The 20,170-nt window shown below is 43.0% G+C and overlaps 1 protein-coding gene across 1 annotated transcript in view; it reads left to right on the forward strand.

Annotated features, from left to right (window-relative positions):
• Positions 1 to 1,522: 1,522 nt before the first annotated feature.
• Positions 1,523 to 20,170, forward strand: part of DGKE (diacylglycerol kinase epsilon) — a 42,894-nt gene continuing 24,246 nt past the window's right edge. Inside the window, exons 1-4 of the mRNA XM_088475152.1 lie at positions 1,523 to 2,129; positions 11,174 to 11,336; positions 13,111 to 13,230; positions 16,834 to 16,977. Coding sequence (XP_088331278.1) covers positions 1,699 to 2,129; positions 11,174 to 11,336; positions 13,111 to 13,230; positions 16,834 to 16,977 — 858 coding nt within the window. The 5' untranslated portion in view covers positions 1,523 to 1,698. The remainder of the gene's footprint in view (positions 2,130 to 11,173; positions 11,337 to 13,110; positions 13,231 to 16,833; positions 16,978 to 20,170) is intronic.

The following is a 20,170-nucleotide window of genomic DNA, read 5'->3' on the forward strand; positions in this document are numbered from 1 at the left end:
CGGCATTAGGAGAAGAGACATTTCTTGTGTTACATACTGGTCCTTGGATATATGACAGTGGTTATAAGCAGACACAAAAGGATGTTAGTCTGAGTGTTAACTAATGTACAAAGAAGTGTGTTTTACCTTTCTCTGCATATAAAGCAAGACAAGTATTCAACTTCCCTGCTCTTTTCGTTTGGAAGTACAGATTACGACATCCTAAAATGGAGAATCCGTACACAGCAACGGAACGTAAATTATTCTATGAATCGCTCTTACCATACTACCGTATGGTAAAGTAATCCAGGCAGGGAGTGGGGGCGGTGCTGGAGAAATCATTAACTTCTCCACTTTATCCTGCTTCCTGAAAGGAAGCCGTTTCAGTTAAACAGGGCTTTTCTTTACTTCATGAATAGACCCCATACGAGCCCATTTACCATTTGCAGCGTATTCCCAGAAAACACAGATTTTCAGGGGATACCCGCAAATATTAAGTATCTCCGATATCTGCTGGTGTCTTTCCATTTCCACCAACACCACAATCCCCATAGGATTCTATGAAGGATGCAATGCTGTCAGATTTACCAAGTACCAGAATGCAAAACATTTCAGACCTTGGTCCCTGCAGCTTACACCATCTGAAGATGGTGTAAACCGCTGTAGCCTATGGGCTACATATTGCATCACTAGCCAAGATAGGGTTCCACTGGAACCCTCCCTCGGCAATGGCCACCGTGCATGTGTGATCTATGGACCATGCATGCGCCGGAATAAAGAGACCGCTGACGTGGTCGCTTCACTCCTAGCACATCACAGGGAAGGGCTCCTTTCAGAGCCTGTGTTCCTGCAGGTAACCTTTAGTACATTCGGGAACTATGATCACGTCTTGCAATGTAATCATGGACAATAATATTGCACCAGGGACGGGATGTACTTAAGGTAAAAATGTGGTAAAATCCCCAAAAATGCAGCTTGTCAGGGGATTTACCGCATTTCCCAAATGTACTAAGCACCTGGAATCCGATCGGATCCCTCCCATGAGCTCCCGCGGCCTTCTGCACATGCACAAAAAGACGCCAGAGCGACTTCTGGGTGTTAAAACCGCAAATGATTGCTCTTATTGGGAGAGCTGTCCATTGCGAAATTCTTGGTACATACAGTGGTAATGAACAGCGGTATGTACCCAAAGTCATGGGGGGATGTACCGCATCGTGGAAGCGATGCTTAGTACATCCCGCCTCCTGATCGCACTGCAAATACGATCATTAAGAAATGGGCCCCTTAGGGAGAGGCGAGCTTCCAGCTCTTCGCTAGGACAGGCACATATTGGAGACCATGTCCCGGCAATAACAGCTTTCCCAATTTGTGAGAACATTTAAATTTTCACTTTTTGAATTTAGGAAAATCTATTTAATCACATCTGCTTGTTTAATGTTGATTGTGATAAATAGGGCCCAAAGGTACAACAATATTAGGGACATACCAAAAACAATTAATAATTCGTTTCCCACAAGCTAAACCCCCCAGCGAAGCCATTACACTGATGTGAAGTAGAGGGCACTGGTCAGAGCAGCGGATGAGAGTGCAGGGATCAGGCATGTCAGGCTGCTGTAACAGATGCGTCACCAGCTTTCTCCGGTAGTGTCGGGCAGCCGGGAGTCGCCGTGACGCAGTGTCTGTGCATTACGGAGATCATGTCGGTGTGAGCGGCCGGACATGGAGGAGGCTGCAGCTGCCGGTGATGAGCGCGGGCTGAGCCTGGCAGTGTGGACGGTGTGCGCAGTGGCGCTGCCGGTGCTCATAACGCTGTGGTGCAGTGTGCGCCGCTCCCGGCGGAGGTGCCTGTCCCCGGCCGGGAAGCATTGTTGGCAGGACACGGATTTGTTCGGGCGGCCCACGTACTGCTCGGTGTGCGGCCTACACATCCTGCGGGGAGCCTACTGCCTGTGCTGCGGCCTGTGCGCTGACGAGCCCTGCGTGTGGGCGGCCAACCGGCGCTTCTCCTGCAAGGACGGGCAGGGGCGCAGTGAGGGAGATGAAGCCGCCGGCCGGAGTCATCATTGGATACGGGGGAACGTACCGCTCTGCAGTCCGTGTGCGGTGTGCGGCCAGCAGTGCGGGAGCCAGCCCAAGCTGTGCGACTACAGGTGCCGCATTATGTTCCCCTATACATTCATACTTATTGCACATATACATTAGTCCTAGGGAGAGTGTCAGCGCTTTATTTATAGCATAGACTGATGATCTCATCTAGTAATGATATACTGCTACCAGGGGCAAAGGCAGGATTTATAGGGTTTCCATGTATGTGGCTGCTTTAACAAATTACTCTTCCACATAGTGTCAAGGCACTAAGAACTCCCCAGCTCCTGAACCTCTCATTAACTATGACATTATATATATATATATATATATATATATATATATATATATATATATATATATAATATTTTAGTACCAGTCAAAAGTTTGGACACCTTCTCATTCAGTGGTTTTAGTTTATTTAAATTATTTTCAATATAGTAGATTAATACTAAAAACATCAAAACTATGAAAGAACACATATGGAATTATGTTGTAAACAAAAAAGTGTTAAAATCAAAATATGTTTTCTATTTTAGATTCCTCAAAGTAGCCCCCTTTTGCTTGGATGACCGCTTTGCACGCTGTTGGCATTCCCTCAATCTACTTCATGAGGTAGTCTCCTGGAATGGTTTTGAATGAACAGGTGTGCCTTGTCAAGAGACAATCTGTGGAATTACTTGCCTTCTTAATGTGTTTGAGACCATCAGTTGTGTTGTGCAGTGGTAGGGTTAGTACACCGTGGACACCACTATTTGACTACTGTTGTAATCCATATTATGGCACCAACCACTCAACTCAGTAAAGAGAAACGACAGTCCATCATTACTTTAAAGGGGCCTATCCATTAGCAGATCTTTCTCTACGATGAAAGACAAAAGATTTATCCCTTGAAAATTCCTGGGGCTGCGGTGACAGATATCTGTCATGTACATGACAGAATTTTGCGACCGACATTGCATGACAATCATTCAAGGAGTGGATTTTTTTATATGTTTCTATTAATTTTCATTAAAAATATCGTTTGTAGTTTATCGCTTATAAACTGACAGATATTTCTAATATCTGTCAGCGATAATTGACCAACATGTTGGAGAGACGAAAGACACAATTTGTCGGCTACGGGAGTGTGCATCTGTCATCTTTCAGGGCCTATCTGTGACAGATAAATTGAACGACTGAACGATATATCGTTCATCGTTCAAATTTATCTGTTAATGGATAGGCCCCTTAAGACATGAAGGTCAGTCGATATGGAAAATTTCAAGAACTTTGAATGTGTCCTCAAGTGCAGTTGCAAAAACAATCAAATGCTATGATGAAACTGGCTCTCATGAGGACCGCCTCAGAGAATAAAAGACCCAGAGTTACCTCTGCTGCAGAGAATAAGTTCATTAGAGTTACCAGCCTCAGAAACCGCTACTTAACAGCACCTCAGATTAGAGACCACATAAAGTATTCATAGAGTTAAACTAGCAGACAAATCTCAACATCAACTGTTCAGAGGAGACTGCGTGAATCAGGCCTTCATGGTCGTATTGCTGCGAAGAAGCCACTACTGAGGATGAACAACAAGAAGAAGAGAATTGTTTGGGCCAAGAAACACTAGGAATGGACATTAGACCAGTGGAAATCTGTACTTTAGTCTGATTAGTCCAAATTAGTGATTTTTGGTTCCAACCGCCGTGTCTTTGTGAGACGCAGAGAAGGTGAATCACCCGACCTAAACCCAATTGAGCTGGTTTGGGATGAGTTGGACAGCAGAGTGAAGGAAAAGCAGCCAACAAGTGCTCAGCATCTCTGGGAACTCATTCAAGACTGTTGGAAAACCATTCCAGGAGACTACAGCTGGCCACACATCTAAAGATTATCTGTCCAACCAGCCAACTAATTGATTGGTTATAATGAAAATTTGGTAAGGTATGAAAACAAATGATCTGCAATTTGCTCCCAAATGCTGGAAAATGGACAAACTGTTGTTTGAACAAATTGTTTAGTTCAAACCTTTAACAAACTTGTTTGAACGACCATTTTCATCTGTTTTCTGGCATTTAAGAGCAAATTGCTGATTGTCATTTACTCCCATACCTTACCAGATTTTCATTCCAACCAATCAACTAGTTGGCTGGTTGATGTAAGTTGGTCTAGTGTGTGGCCAGCTTTAGTCTCACTCGAAGATAATCTCTCGAGACTAAAGCTGGCCACACACTAGACCAATTTTCATCCAACCAGCCAATTAGTTGATTGGTTGGAATGAAAATCTGGTAACGTATGGGAGTAAATAATGATCAGCAATTTGCTCCTAAATGCCAGAAAACAGATGGAAATGGTAGTCAGACAAGTTTGTTAAATGTTTGGTCAAAACAATTTGTTCAAACAGTTTTTAGTCCATTTTCTGGTGTTTGGGAGCAAATTGCTGATTGTCATTTGCTTTCATCCCTTACCAGATTTTCATTCCAACCAATCAGCTAGTTGGCTGGTTGGATGTAAGTTGGTCTAGTGTGTGGCCAGCTTACCTCATGAAGCTGATTGAGAGAATGCCAAGAGTGTGCAAAGCTGTCATCAAAGCAAATGGGGGCTTTGATGAATCTAAAATATAAAACCTATTGTGATTTGTTTGACACTTTTTTTTGTTTACAATATAATTCCATATGTGTTCTTTCATAGTTTTGATGTCTTCAGTATTAATCTACTATGTTGAAAATAATTTAAATTAACAAAAACTATTGAAAGAGAAGGTGTGTCCAAACTTTTGACTGGTACTGTGTGTGTGTATATTTGTATAATGTATATAATGTGTGTGTTGTGTTTTTTTTTTTATATAGCTCCACCCACTGTCTCTGAACCTATTTTTTTCAGAAAAATAGACCTGTATATAAGTATATGCTTTATAAACTGCCATACTATTCTAATTATATAGTATGTGTTTTATAACTGCATTATATTACCTAATGATATAGTGTGCACTGTGGGGCTTCATCCTATACCAGGGTTTCCCAAACTCTGTTCTCAAGGCACCCTAGCAGTCCAGGTTTTAAGGATGTCCTTCTTGTGTACAGATGGTATAATCAAACTGGCTACGGTACTAATTAACTCACCTGTGCTTAAGCATGGATATCCTTAATACCTGAACTGTTAGGGTGACTTGACCGAGTTTGGGAAACCCTGCCTCGTACAGTGCGCTCTATCAATGATTTCAATGTGGTCAGCACTGTTTTTGCCTGGTTGGGTACAGGATCCCGGTGGTCAGAATACCGACAGCGGCATCCCGAAAGTCAAATTCCAGACGCATTTTTGTAAGTATTTAACCCAAACTTTAATCTTTACAATAACCCACCCCTCCTGTAGCATAACCCGAACTGTCCCGCAACCTAACCGTAATACAGAGTTGGAATCTGTCGGGATGCTCGGAATCCCGGGTAAGTATACTAACCCTCCCCCCTTCTCCCCCTAACCCTCTCTGCACCCTAACCCTCCCCATTAGTGGCTAAACCTAATTGCACCCCCCTAACCTCCCCCTCTTAGTGCCTAACCAAATGTGGTGCCTAACTCTAAAGTCCCCAAGCCCAACCCTAACCCTGCTGTGGTGCCTGACTTTAGTCCCGGGTCAGGATTCCGCCGTTGGGATTTTGACAGCCAGCATCACGTCCGCCGGCATACTCACTACATCCAGAGATATTTATGCTGAACTTGTAGTATTCTAGCAGTCTATTTATTAAGATCCCTACAAAAAGATTTTCCATCGCCACTCAGTAATAGAAAGTCTTCTTTACCGCAATTTATTATTGTTTAAAAAAGTTTCCGGGTCATCTGAGTGATGCTTAGCTCTATGGTGATGCTTAACAGCAGTAAGAGTACTCTTACATCTTGCCAGATGGGCCCGGCATCTATTCACAGAGACAGGAGAACTTGGGTTATGAAAAGGGAACGCGTCATAAAGACATGCCCTCTTTTCTCATGACCACACCCCCTTTTTGGCATGCGCAGAAGTTCCCCTTTCTATATCACAGGGCGGAATTCAATTGTTTTTGCGGCCCGCATCTCCCGTCTAAAGTGACAGGAGATCGCGGGCCGCTATGCAATTGTCCAAGATTTTCATGCTGATCGCGCCCATAGAGGTCAGGTTTAGCTGCTTTACGCGTAAAGCAGCTAAACCCGACCAAAGTGCTGGGCGCGATCGCGAAAAGTGATGTTTGGGCGCCCAAACATGTCACTTTCTACTTCAGGGTCCATAGGGGGTCCACAGGGTTGACCTTGGGGTATAGGTTGGGAACCTAATCCGGGCACCACGCAGTTAAAGCTTTTAGCTCCCAGGATGCACTTGGGTCCACTCTCCCTATAACCCCGCCCCCCAGCCAGAGGCACCTCAGTTTAAGTTGGTGCCCGGCCGGAGTCGGGTCACCGTTAGTGCAGTGGGGAGCTGATTAGCAGCCCCTAAGCTTAAAATTTGTTTTAAAAAAGAGTTTTATTATTTTTTACTACTCTTCAGAGCGGCAGCGTCAGACTGTCCAATGGACGTCTAAGCTGCCGCTCCTACACCCCGCCGGCGCTGCGACGCCAGTACAGATCTGGGGATCGCAGCGGGACCCCAGAGTCTGTACTAGCCGGACTCTGGAGGAATCCCTAGGCTGCTGCCGGATCGACGGGGACAGGTAAGTCGCGTGGTCACCGCTTGCGGTGACCCGCGTGTACATGCAGCCTTATGCCTCCGGTCTCTGGGGACAGACCGGAGGCGCTAGCGGTGGCGGCGGGCTCCCCCTCCATGGAGGCATACCCCGCGTGTCCACAGCCCACCAGGGATTATAGCGGCAGCGGGAGCCGGCATCCCGGGGGGTTAATTGCTAGCCAGGGAAGGAAGCCTTCCCTATCTAGCGGCTCCTCCCCTCAGCTTAGTGCGCCTTTCAATATTAGTCTGGCGTCGCTGAGCTGCTTCCTCCGCGGGCCACGCTTCTTCTGAGGTCTCCAGTGGCCATTTTCTCTCTGTGGTGCTGCAGAACTCCTAGGATATCAGTGAGCCCAGTCCCCCTGCGTACCTGGCCATTTTGGGTGAGTGTACACAGCGCTATAGCCTTCCCAGACACTGAATCTGGGCAGTTGAATGTAGCGGCATTGTGCAGTAATATGTCATGCAAATGTATGTATATATGTTTTTCTGCATTGTATGTGACTTATGCTAGTGCTGACTGTCTGCTTTTCTCACCTGTCAGTGTATATCTATCCCTTTTCTTTATCTGCCCTAATACAGGTGTACCTAGGGTGGTTCTGAGACCTCACATATATATACTTGTTAATATTTGTGAGGTTTGTCACATACTGTTGCGTGCTGCACGTTGCCATATTTTAGATGGAACTGTGTGTTGCATACGCTGATAATGGGTCCCTGCAGCTAATCTTAGCGTCAGTCAGGACCGGTATGGCGCTGCTTAATATTTCCGTCAGGATAGTCAAATATATCTGACCAGGAGATTGCGCACGATACTGCACCCATTATTGCTATCCTGCAAGCCATGTGCTGCAGGTATTAGTGCGGAGGATTTGACTCAGAAAGGCTGGGGGGCGGGGTTATAGGGAGAGTGGACCCAAGTGCATCCTGGGAGCTAAAAGCTTTAACTGCGTGGTGCCCGGATTTGGTTCCCAACCTATACCCCAAGGTCAACCCTGTGGACCCTATGGACTTCGTAGAAACAGAGATAACAAAGGTAAGTTCTTACCATATCTCTTGTTTTTCGCACATTTCAGCTCTCATCCCCCAGGGGCTGCGAGCTGAAATGTAGTGCTGGCAGCTCATCGTGCCCGACAGGAGCAAGAATTGAATAGCTCCGTCGGGCGCGATAGGGGCTGGAAAGAATTGAATTCCGCCCAATGAGTGAACACTAGGTACCAGGACAATAATGGTTTCTTAGGTCTTACTGTGTATGTTCATCACCTTACATACATTAATATGAAGAAAGATGAGGTATATCATTAAAAAAAAAACTACTTTTTTTTTAATTTAAAATGTATTATTCTTTTAGTCAGCAGGTTTTCCTGTTTAAACATAGTTTGTTTTCTAAAATTTCTAGCATATTGTAATGACAATGCTTTTCTAAGTTTATACCTGTCGTTGCTGAGTGATTATGAAATTCACTCAATGACAAGAAGACGGCGCCCTGGGCGCTCTCAATCGCTCTTCTGTGCACGGTCTGATTTTCAAAGCAAAGTTTTCCAGGTAAGTTTCGGACAGAGGTGGCGGTGTGGCCGGTGCTAAGAGCGGTTCATCCCCAACCAGCAGAAGGGAAATACACTGCAGCGGCGGCCCTGGGAACTCATTCTTGGAGGGAGGGAAACATGGCGCACATGGGTGGGGGCTGGGTGGATGCAGCCCCAGCCGTGGTCTGTAAACATCCAGATGGAAGATGCTGATGGGGGGGGCACAGATCCTACGCGGACGGCACTCGGAAACAAACGGGCAGAAGAGACCTTAATAACATACCTGAGCTCCTGACGGCTCCACCTCCGCGGGCACAGAGCACTGTAGTCAGGCAGACCAGCCGCGCAAACTTCTCCCAGCACATCAGGCCGCTGGCACCGTACAGGGCGCTCAGTGTGACGGAGACTGTCAGCAGCTGAGCGAGATCCTCAGCTCGCGGGACACAAACGTCTCTCTGGTGCCCTTGTGTCTTCACAACTGGTTACATTACCACGCGGTTTCACTCTCCTCCAGCTAACCAGAGCCCGGCCATGCTAGGCAAAACGCATAAAAGCCAATCACCCTGCCTTTCAACGTGGTGTCATGACGCCACTAGACGCAGGAGCCAATTATCACCCTCCCCTTGTTGTTCTTGGGGAAGCCTTCCACCCGGGCTGCTTGGCGCTTCAGCCAGCCAATGAGGAGGTGGGATGGGAGGGGCCATCTGGCAACAGAGAGGAGAGGACAGGAGACGGAGCAATAGCTGCCTGGCTGCAGTCACTCAAAGTAACGTGAGGCCAAGAGGCTCTGCTCAGCCAAGAGATTACATGAGGAGCTGCTGTTGGAAGAAGCCCAGTAAGTTATCTCTGTAATGGCCTCCTGATGAGGAGAATGGATTGTTTGTGTGTGTGTAACCTATGTAACTCGGAGGATCTCAAGGAACATTTTGGTGAAAATTCAATCAAAATCAGTTCAGTAGTTCCGTGTTTATTGTGAACATACATACATACATACATACATACAAACTAATATATCCATCTATCCATTCACCATGTGATGTGCAGGCACTCAGGGACCACAGCATAAAATCAATACACCAACAAGATCTGCAGTATCTGATACTGCAGACCTTGTTGGTGTATTGTTTTTTATGCTGTGGTCCCTGAGTGCCTGCACATCGCATGGTGGATATAATTTTTATACAGTGGGGTGCACCAGGGCATGTTGCAGGTTATATTGTGCATGCCGGATGATAGCCTGTGGAATGTCTGTCACTCCAGACACTGTCGTTCACCGCTCTTTCCGCTCTAAGCCAATTCCCGACTCAGGAATTCAGCGGAAGACTTTTTCGGCAGCCGCGTCAGCGTATTTTCATATATCGCTATAATGGTGTATATCACCGTCCTAGGCTGCTTAGAGCGGTGAACGACAGTGTCTGGAGTGATGGACATTCTACAGGCTATCAGGCTGTCTCATGAGCTGATTATTGTATACATGTTGAGTCTCCCATATCCAAAATACTTGGGACCAAGGGTATTTTGGATATCGGAATATTCCATATAATGAAATATCTTTGGAATGGAACCCCAATATACACACAGAATGCATATATGTGTTATATACACCTTATACACACAGCCTGCAGGTAATTTTATACAATATTTTTAATAATTTTGTGGCTCAAGCAAAGTTTGTGTACAGAAATTAAATTAATTTGTTTCATATACACCTTATACACACAGCCTGAAGGTAAGTTTATACAATAGTTTTAATAATTTGTGCCTTAGACAAAGTTTGTGTACATTGAGCTATCAAAAATCAAAGGTTTCATTAACTCAGTCATGCCCAAAATATTTTGGAATATTCTGTATTTCGGAATATTTCGATATGGGAGACTCAACCTGTACCTTAATGTTCGTGTTTTATGCTTTTTTTATTACATAAAACTTACAATTTTACTACATTGTGAGCTCTTATACCTTCTTCCTAGAACTATCTAATAACGGAGATTCTGTGGTGATACAATCTCAATGGGAAGCTGCACTCTGGAGAAAAAAAAACGCCAAAAACACGTGGACTGTCTAAAATATATTTTACAGAGACATTGATCGAATTTTGAATCGACAGCGCAGAACCTTGGTTTCCTGTATATGTGTGTGTATGTATGTGTGTGTGTGTGTATATATGTATGTATATATATGTGTATATATATATATGCCAAAATCGGTCCGGCACTCATATAATAAAATAACTTAGCCGGTGCCCCCACAAGATAGATGGATATCAGAACAAAAGGTGCGGCACTCAGGGCTTTATAAAACAAATAACTCTGACACGCTGAGGTAATATCAAATATTACCTCATCGAGTCTAAGTTATTTGTTTTACAAAACCATGAGTGCCGCACCTTTCCACCAAAAGGAGGGGCTGCATATGTGGTGTGTGTATATCATGATAGTGGGATGAGCCTATGTTACTTGGAGGATCTCGAGGAACATTTCCGTGAAAACCCGATCAAAATCAGTTCAATAGATGCATACATACAAAAAAACTTTTTTATATATAGATAGATACAAATCTATTATATATAATCAACGAGGTGTCAGTCTAGCACAGACTTAGTAGATCCATCTCCCTCTCCTCACAACTTTCCCTGGCTAACCGACTCCAACACAGTCACTCCTCCAAGCTGTTTTTTTGGCAAGAGCTGTAACTGACCTCCAGAGTCTTGGTTGTCAGCACCCGGAGGGCATCTCCGGGTGCGACAACTAAGCCTCCAGAGGGCATCAATTATATATGTTCACTTTAGGGATCTGTTTATGTGCACAATTTATACGAGTTAGCAGTAAGATCCCTCAACCACCTTGTGCATACATATTTTTATCTGTCTTTAAGTTAATATTACTTCAGCAAAGTCTTTGTTTTTTGCCTTTTAAAATAGATGCATCTGGTGCCAGAGAACTGTCCATGATGACTGCATACAAAGCCATTTGAAGACCGAGGACTGTGATCTTGGTGAATTTAGAAACCTCATTATACCACCAAATTATCTTTTGGCTGTTAAACAGATGAAGAAGAACAAACCTACAGATTATATGAAGGAGGTAAAGAAATATTTAGTTGATGTGATTTCAGACTTTGAATACACTGGAAAATGAATTATTTAGTGGAATAAGACATTGTCTGATATTTTTCTTGTGTCCTCATCTGCTGCACTTACCATAGACTGGTAAACCGATGCTACCGATTCTGTGACCCTAATGCAGATGGGTTATGCATGCCTCACGGAACCAGTTAGTGGCGCACAGCTGCTTGCTGTCTGTTCAGTCTGAAGTGTGCATATGGCATTGTCCCAACACTTCAGCTGCCAATAGGGGTCACAAGGCTCGTAGTGTCAGCTACTATTTATGGTAAATGCAACACATTAAGAACACAGTAGTCATCTGAGTAATTTATGTACAGCATTAGAATTTAACCAACACAATATAAATATAATATTAAAGAAAATGTTATAATATCGGTGATATTACTATATTTGTGCTGGTGATTTTGTTTATATAAATATTGCATAGGGGAAAAGGAGCGGTAGAACATGAGGATATGCACTAAGGGACCTACTGTATGTATCAAGCCTTTTTTTTTTTTTTTAATTATGTAGAACCTGCAGTTTCTGCATAATTGTATGAATAGTTGCTATGTGCTAATGGCATAATGCAGAAGATTTCACAGAAATCTCTGTCAGAGTGCTTGTTAGAACTACATATTGCAGTCCCCATTATTATAAATGGGTGCTACGATCTCAGCCCTATGTACCACACTGCAAAAAGCGAAGCTTTTCGGAGTTTGGCCCATTTAGTTTACAGCATTTTCAGCTGTTGTAAACTGCTTTATACCTATGGAGGCTTACAAGCAGTAGAGAGAGATTCCAATTTCTCTCCTGCAGTCTCCGGCTGGCGATGGAAACTGGCACTGCACACACGCAGTGTCAGCTTTCCCTGGAGAAGTATATTCACAAATGTGAAAGACTCCACACAATGCCAGGGATGTAGCTCACAGGCACAGCAGTTACCGCAATCGCTGTCCTTGCGGGTTTCCCTTGGTACATAGCGGGGTTATTTCCTTGAAAAGGAAAATATCTGCTGCGATACAAAACCGTTATGATTGTGGCAGTTACGCTATTTTTAATGTATAGGCTCAAATCTGTAGTGTATCCGCTTTAGAAGAGTCACTTTACCAGAAGAGTAGTAGATAATTGGAATAGGTTAATGCTAACACGGTAGGAGGATTTAAATATCCGTGGGATAAACATAATGCTATCCCAAAGTCTACTAAACGTTACAGGTCAAATAGCTTTAGCTTTGACGTTTTTTAGGAAAAGAGAAAGGGACATGTGGTTCTTATCAGCCGTCAAATTATTTGCAAATAATTACTTAATATAGTATTTAATGAGCGATGAGTTACCCCCTACTGTGGATATTAGAAGGGAACTAGTTGCATGAGCTGTATTACAGCACTCATGATTGTATATGTTCCTAGGGCCCTTTAGTGACTTCTAAAAATCTTAATTATTCTCAGTAGAGAGAACATTAACCCATATATAAACAAAAATCTTGTAAAGGAAGTAGTGGACTGCAAGCGTGTATACTTAGGCTTGCCATATCATCCCTTTAATTCGGGACACTTGTGAATTACACAAATTCGTTGGCTGACTGACTTCATCTCAATTTCACCTGGTTTTAGACAGCCAAAGAAGTTGTAATGAACCTGTAATTCACGTGTCCAGAATTAAAGGGAGGCTATGGCAAGCCAGTTGTGTCAGAGTAATCTGCTGTTTCATGTTCCACCTCATATATTTTAATATAACCACTTGTCTTCTAGTTAGTATCTGCTATGGGAAGCAACTGGACTCCATTGATTGTTCTGGCAAACACACGAAGTGGGAACAATATGGGTGAAGTTCTAGTTAGTGAATTGAAAGGTCTTCTAAATCCTGCACAGGTGGGTATTTTGGAATGTTCCAAAGGTACCAATTATTAGTATTGGGATGTGGGGAAAGTTCGTACTTTAGTAAATAACAGACTGAATGATAGACAACAAAAGTTGATTGTAAACAACATAATAAAACAGTGCTAAAGTTGTTAGAGGACTACTGTTGCTAATATAGAGTTATTAACCTGGAAAGGAAAGGAATTCGCTAGAGTGTACACAAGTCAGGCGCAGGAGAAAATCCAGCATGAATAGACCGGGGGTTAAGGGGCATATTCATGTGGAGCGAAAAGTCAGTTGCCAGACTTTTCGCCATCATCGTGGGTTTTGGGTGCGAAAAAGTATCACGCTTATTCAATTCCAAATCGGCGAAAACGGGACCCGGTGAAACTTAAATCAGCGAAAAGTTCTGCCAGTTTTGGGGAAATCAGGCTGACACCCCTCAAAAGATGCACTGACATGGGGGATCACTATGGGAACCCCAGTATAGCCCTGCTTAAAGGTATGTGGGGTCTTTAAACGGTCTCAATATGTGCTATATATAGTGTCTTTGGTAAAGTGGTGAAGCATAGCATTTAGCAACTTTTTTTTGGTAAAAGTAAGGTGTCCCATCAAACTTGGGGTACTTGAAAATGGGTCCAAGCATATTTTAAAGTCGCTAATATGAAGTTTTAAAAACACTTGAAAAATCCACCTGCCGCAACTACCTACAAACAAAAAAACACCTGGGGCATACTTGGGGACCCCCCCCCTTCCCTCCGAGTCTATTTCAATAGTTTAGAAGTTTGTCCCCCAACTTTGTTTTTTCGCCCCCAAAACGAAAGTACTTTTTTGGGGTGTCCGAAGGTACTTTTTAAATTTTTTTTTACACAGATTACCTTTAGGGGATTGTCCAAGGGGTGGTGGGTGGTTTTTGGAAGTCTGCACCCCAAAACCCCAATACTGCACTTTTTCTCGACACCTATTCAATGGGGATACTTTTTCGCCAAGTCTGTTGCATTGACTTTTCGCACCGGATTAGTGGAATCGGCGAAAAAGTTTAGCTGAAACTGACTTTTCGCTCTAAATTGAATACGGCCCTATATGTGTACTCTCTGGTCTGCGTCACTATAGTTCATCTTTTATTAGGATATAATATAGGCAAATTAAAATTAAACAATTTTTTTACGTTCTGCCTCCAATCTGGAGCTGGAGATAGATGCCTGTGTGACACTGCCTCTGTAATTATGTACTGTATGGTCAACAACTAGTGTAACCATCCAATATATTGATTTGTAGGTCAGGAATGTGAAGTACTCTGGAGTAACAAAAAAAATAAATAAATCATGCTTCCATTAGTTAAAATTCTATTTTATTACAACTATGAAATTAATAAACACAAAATTTGCTCTTACAAAATGGTGCATGGTAAGAGACAGCCTTAAGTGTCTTTATGATAAATACTTGGACCCTTATTTATAGGTTCTAATATGTTGCATACATTTACCCATTGTAATAAAATATATCTGGATCTATAGGAAGTATGCTTTGTTGCTATATATATCTAGTACACTCCAATTTCCTGATTACAGTAGTTACACCTGTATGGCAGTGACTGGAAGTCTTGACAGTTGGAATTCTTTCTGGTCATATTGTGAACTGTTGTTTTGTTTGGAATTACTGATCTTTCCTTAGTTGTTTGTATGTTAGAAATATTTTCTCTGCCCTCATGATCTTATGTAAATCTAAGCAAAGTATTGACACCATTGATTTATGCTAACTCCTAAATTCTAAAAACGACTAATAACATTTTGATCAACCTGTATTATTTGACACTTACAGAGGTTAAAGGGAGTCCTCTTAATACACATAGGATATTTATGCATTTTACTGCACTAGGTTTTTCATCCTGTGGCCTGACCCTCAGCTTCCTCTAGAAACATGAAAACTACTTTAAGTTAACATAATTGTACTTACTGTATACAGCCATGGCCAACAGTTTTGAAAATGACACAAGAATTGGTTTTCACAAAGTTTGATGCTTCAGTGTTTTTAGGCCTTTTTGTCAGATGTTACTATGGTATACTGAAGTAAAATTACAAGCATTACATAAGTGTTAAAGGCATTGTTTATGCAGAGAGTCAATATTTGCAGTGTTGACCCTTCTTTTTCAAGACTGCAATTCGCCCTGGCATGCTGTCAATCAACTTCTAGGCCACATACTGACTGATGGCCGCCCATTCTTGCCTTATCAATGCTTGGAGTTTGTCAGAAATTGTGGGATTTTGTTTGTCCACCCGCCTCTTGAGGATTCACCACAAGTTCTCAATGGGATTACGGTCTGGGGAGTTTTCTGGCCATGGACCCAAAATGTTGATATTTTGTTCCCCGAGCCACTTAGTTATCACTTTTGCCTTATGGCAAGGTGCTCCATCACGCATTGTTTGTCCACAAACTGTTCTTGGATTGTTGGGAGAAGTTGCTCTTGGAGTATGTTTTGGTACCATTCTTTATTCATGGCTGTTTTCTTAGGCAAAATTGTGAGTGAGCCCACTCCCTTTGCTGAGAAGCAACCCCACACATGAATGGTCTCAGGATGCTTTACTGTCGGCATGACACAGGACTGATGGTAGTGCTCACCTTTACTTCTCCGGACAAGCATCCAAACAGATGCCCAAAACAATCTGAAAGGGGATTCATAGATTAAATAACTTTACCCCAGTCCTCAGCAGTCAAATCCCTGTACCTTTTGCAGAATATCAGTCTCCCTGATGTTTTTTCTGGAGAGAAGTGGCTTCTTTGTTGCCCTTCTTGACACCAGGCCATCATCCAAAAGTCTTCGCCTCACTGTGCGTGAAGATGCACTCACACCTGCCTGCTGCCATTCCTGAGCAAGCTCTGCACTGGTGGTGCCCCGATCCCACAGCTGAATTAACTTTAGGAGATGGTCCTGGCGCTTGCTGGACGTTCTTGCCCTTAAGCCTTCTTCACAATTATTGAACCTCCTTGACGTTCTTGATGATCCGATAAATGGTTGATTTATATGTAATCTTACTAGCATCAATATCCTTACCTGTGAAGCCCTATTTGTGCAAACAATGACGACTGCACGTGTTTCCTCGCAAGTAATAGAGGAAGAACAACAAATTCAAGCTCCAATCTCCTTTTAAAGCTTTGTCTGTTATTCTAACTCAATCAGCAAGACAGAGTGATCTCCAGCCTTGTCCTCTTCAACACTCTCATCTGTATTAACAAGAGAATCAGACATGTCAGCTGGTCCTTTTGTGGCAGGGCTGAAATGCAGTGGAAATGTTGTTTTTGGGATTAAGTTCTTTGTCATGGCAAAGAGGGACTTTGCAATTCATCTGATCACTCTTCATGACATTCTGGAGTATATGCAAATTGCCATCATAAAAACTGAAGCAGCAGACTTTGTGAAGACCAATACTTGTGTCATTCTCAAAACTTTTGGCCATGGCTGTATACTTACAATATTATATCAGATTGATGTGTGCAATAATTTAACAGTGCATGGCTCCAGTATTAACTAGTGTACAGCTGCGAATGCTTAGCTTTTTGACAATGCTCCTTTCTATTTGGGCTGTCTTGTTTAAAGTTTGGAAATATATTTTGTAGGTATTTGACTTGAGCAAAACTACTCCGTTCAAAGCACTTCAACTCTGTACACTCCTCCCTGCTAATTCTGCCAAGGTGCTTGTCTGCGGAGGGGATGGCACTGTCGGCTGGGTCCTCGATGCTGTTGATGAGATGAAAATAAAGGTAAAAACTGTCTATTACACTGGAAGCTGTTTGTAATTTGGAGGGTATGGAAATGCATGGGGAAAAACACATTTGGAGATGTCCTTTAGCCCAAGAAGCTAATTGTTTGATGAAGCTGAGGAAAATGTTATTGCATATATCTGTCACTTTGTGTTTTTAGTTTGTTTTCAAAGGGGGCGATTCAATTGTTTGAGAGAATGAGCACCTGCCTAAAGTGACCGGGAGCTAATTCAATTGTTTCTGAGGACCTGCCCCGAGGCTGCACTTATCGTGGATTTCTGCTTGCAGACTCATGAGGTGTAAGCAGAAGTCACATAAGGTAGGGCTTTGGGGCTGGTCACGAGCGTCTGGCACTTAGCAGGGAGAAGCCTCTTAACATCGCTAATCCATTAGGACACAAGCATGCCCATGGTGTTTAATAGTGGGTTTGCGAAGGTTATAATGATTATTACATTATATTAATAGGGCGCCAAAAGTGTTCCGCAGTGCTGTACAGAGGGCAAGACAATAAGACAGTACAGGGTAAAACCGTACAGTACAAATAGCACTACATAGCTCGACACAGCCACTGATGCAGTGTGTGCAGTTGAAATGTACAGCGTCAGCTGAAACCTGTAGCTGTCAGCGTGGGTGCAAATGATGGGTCTAAGTTGTCTAAAAAATAAAAACAAACATGATTGGAGTCCAAGGAGGATGAGAAGCAGGTGTGCAAGAGAAGTAGGTGATGAGAACAGGAGGGAGGAAGGCCCTGCGCATGGAGCTTACAGTCAGTCTGAAGAGAAGGGGGAGACAAATGGAAGACATAAGGAGTGAAGCAGTGTAAGAGGAGCTTAGGGCAGGAGTGAGTGAATGGGAGAGTGCAAAAGGTGACCTGGTTAAGTGGTGGACGTTTATATTCTTTTATGAGCAGGTGGAGTTTCAGCGCCCGCTTAAAGCAATGCAGGCTGGGAGATAGTCTGATGGAACGAGGGAGATCCTTCCAATGGTGGGGAGCAGCAGTGAGATGTGGTAACCAGAGGGGAGGAGAAGCTTTTTCATTAACTGCCCTGAGAGGGCACGAGGGAGTGTGTAAGGAGATGTAGGGAGCTGCAGAGGGCCTTGTTCGTGATAGTTAGGAGTTTGAAAAAGATTCCGTTGTCCGTTACACCTTACTACACATTTTTTTATGGCATCTCTCAGTCAGCATTTAGGGCCTATTTATTAATTTGTGGGTTTTAGACATGATAATTATAACTTCTTATCACGGCAATAAAAAAATTATGTACCGCTGGGATGCATTAAGAAACGTGTGTCTCTGTGATGTGTAAAATGCCATCACTTTACTTTCTGCTCCGGGATCCTGGCACAGTACTGTGCTTGTGCAGCCATCAGACCACGCATATGTGAGACGCTATTACTGGGGAATGATCCTGCAGGTCCCTTTCCCGGTAATTGTGCGTTCTATAGCCTATATGCTACAAGGGCTTGCTCCATCTAAAGACTGCATTAGCTACCAGTGTCAATATTCCGGAGCTTGGTAAATCTCACAGTATAGTAGCCCCCATAGAAACCTATGGGGCCTGCCATTATGATTTGAAATGGGGGAACCACAGCAGATTAGTCCCGATATCTACTGTGGTACCCCTACATACATAGATACATTACAATTTGTGAGTATCTGACATGCTACATGCTGATCTTGCTGTGCCCATTTCAAAACTGGTTTACATACACATATGTAGGCGGTGAGTGTTACCCACTAGATCAGCTGGAATTTTTGAGCAACAGGGTTGATCTAATGGTTCTATGTATTTGTTTTAACTGAAAAAAACTTGTAATTTTATTAATGTTATTGCATTAATGCAATTCGTGCTCTAACCATCGGTAAACACATCGCTTCCAGAGTATTTGTATCTGAAATAGATCACAAAAGATTAGTCACCGAAACATAGTAGCTCAATAAGTGAAACGGATCTTGTGTAATTTTATTATCCGTGTCTTTTATAAAGCTTTGATAAAGCTTTGCTGCCACGCTACCGAAACTGGGATCTTGTGCTGTAGAAGCCTAATAGACTGAGGGCCGTATTCAATTAGCAGCGAAAATGGACGTTTTTTTTCACCATTTGTGAAAACTGATGTTTTTCGCCAAAGATGGCTACATTTTTGCCAAAAAAACAAGTGAAAACGGAAAACAGGCGAAAATGGAGAAAAAAAACTGGAGAAAGAAAGACAGCAAAAAATGTGGGGAACCCTTTGGACATCCCCAAACCCCCTCTAATGATAATTTACCGGGAAAAAAATGGTGTACTTGTGTACTTCGGTGAAAAATGACCACGTATATTTTGGGCAAAATAAAAACCTTTGAAAATGATAAAGCTATTTTTTTCCAGGTAATTACTGTTCCACGTAAATTGGGGGTACGTTAAAATGGGTGCAAGTATATTTTCGTGTCATAAAAACGCAATTTAAAAACTCCCCTCTGCGATTGCGTGCGATGTTTAAAACACTTGACACATCCATACTGCCCCCCCCCCCCCCAAAAAAATCGGACCCAATAAGTTAAAACCATTTTCAACTGGTTTTTTTTTTTTTTTTTGCCCAAAATTTGTGCGGTCATCGTTTTTCGGCAAAGTACGCAATGCACGTTTTTGGTTTTTTTCCAGTAATTTCTCATTAGGGGGTGTCCAAAGGGTTCTGAAAGAAATCCCCACATTTTAAGTTAAAAATAGGGATTTTGTATTTTTTCTCCTGGTCTGGGGAAAACTTTTCTCCAGCTTTTTTTTCGCCTGTTTGCTGTTTTCGCCTTTTTTTTTTTTTAGCAAAATTTTAACGTTTTTTGGCGAAAAACGTCCGTTTTCGCCGCTAATTGAATACGGCCCTTAGTCTGAAGCAGGGAGCTGGAAGCTCCATCAACACATATATACAAGCGGCTGTGTCTCAGAACAGCTCATGCTTGGGATTGCACATTGGAAACTCCCTTGGTTATCCGCTGCACACGTGAAACAACGACCAGGCCCCACTACTTACCAGGAGTGCCCACCATGAGCGTGCTTCAGGGGAGGTGTGTCCTTCCAAACTCAACAGATTGTTCATGGGACTCTGCAACTGGGTATCGATGTGGTGAGAGACTGGTATAACAGTGTGCGCACGTATATCATACAGAAAGAGCTTTATATATTATTGGATTTTCCACATGTCATTCATTTGCAAGAGA

The sequence above is a fragment of the Taudactylus pleione genome, unplaced genomic scaffold (assembly GCF_031769625.1).
Source record: "Taudactylus pleione unplaced genomic scaffold, aTauple2 ptg000016l, whole genome shotgun sequence".
NCBI lineage: Eukaryota > Metazoa > Chordata > Amphibia > Anura > Myobatrachidae > Taudactylus > Taudactylus pleione.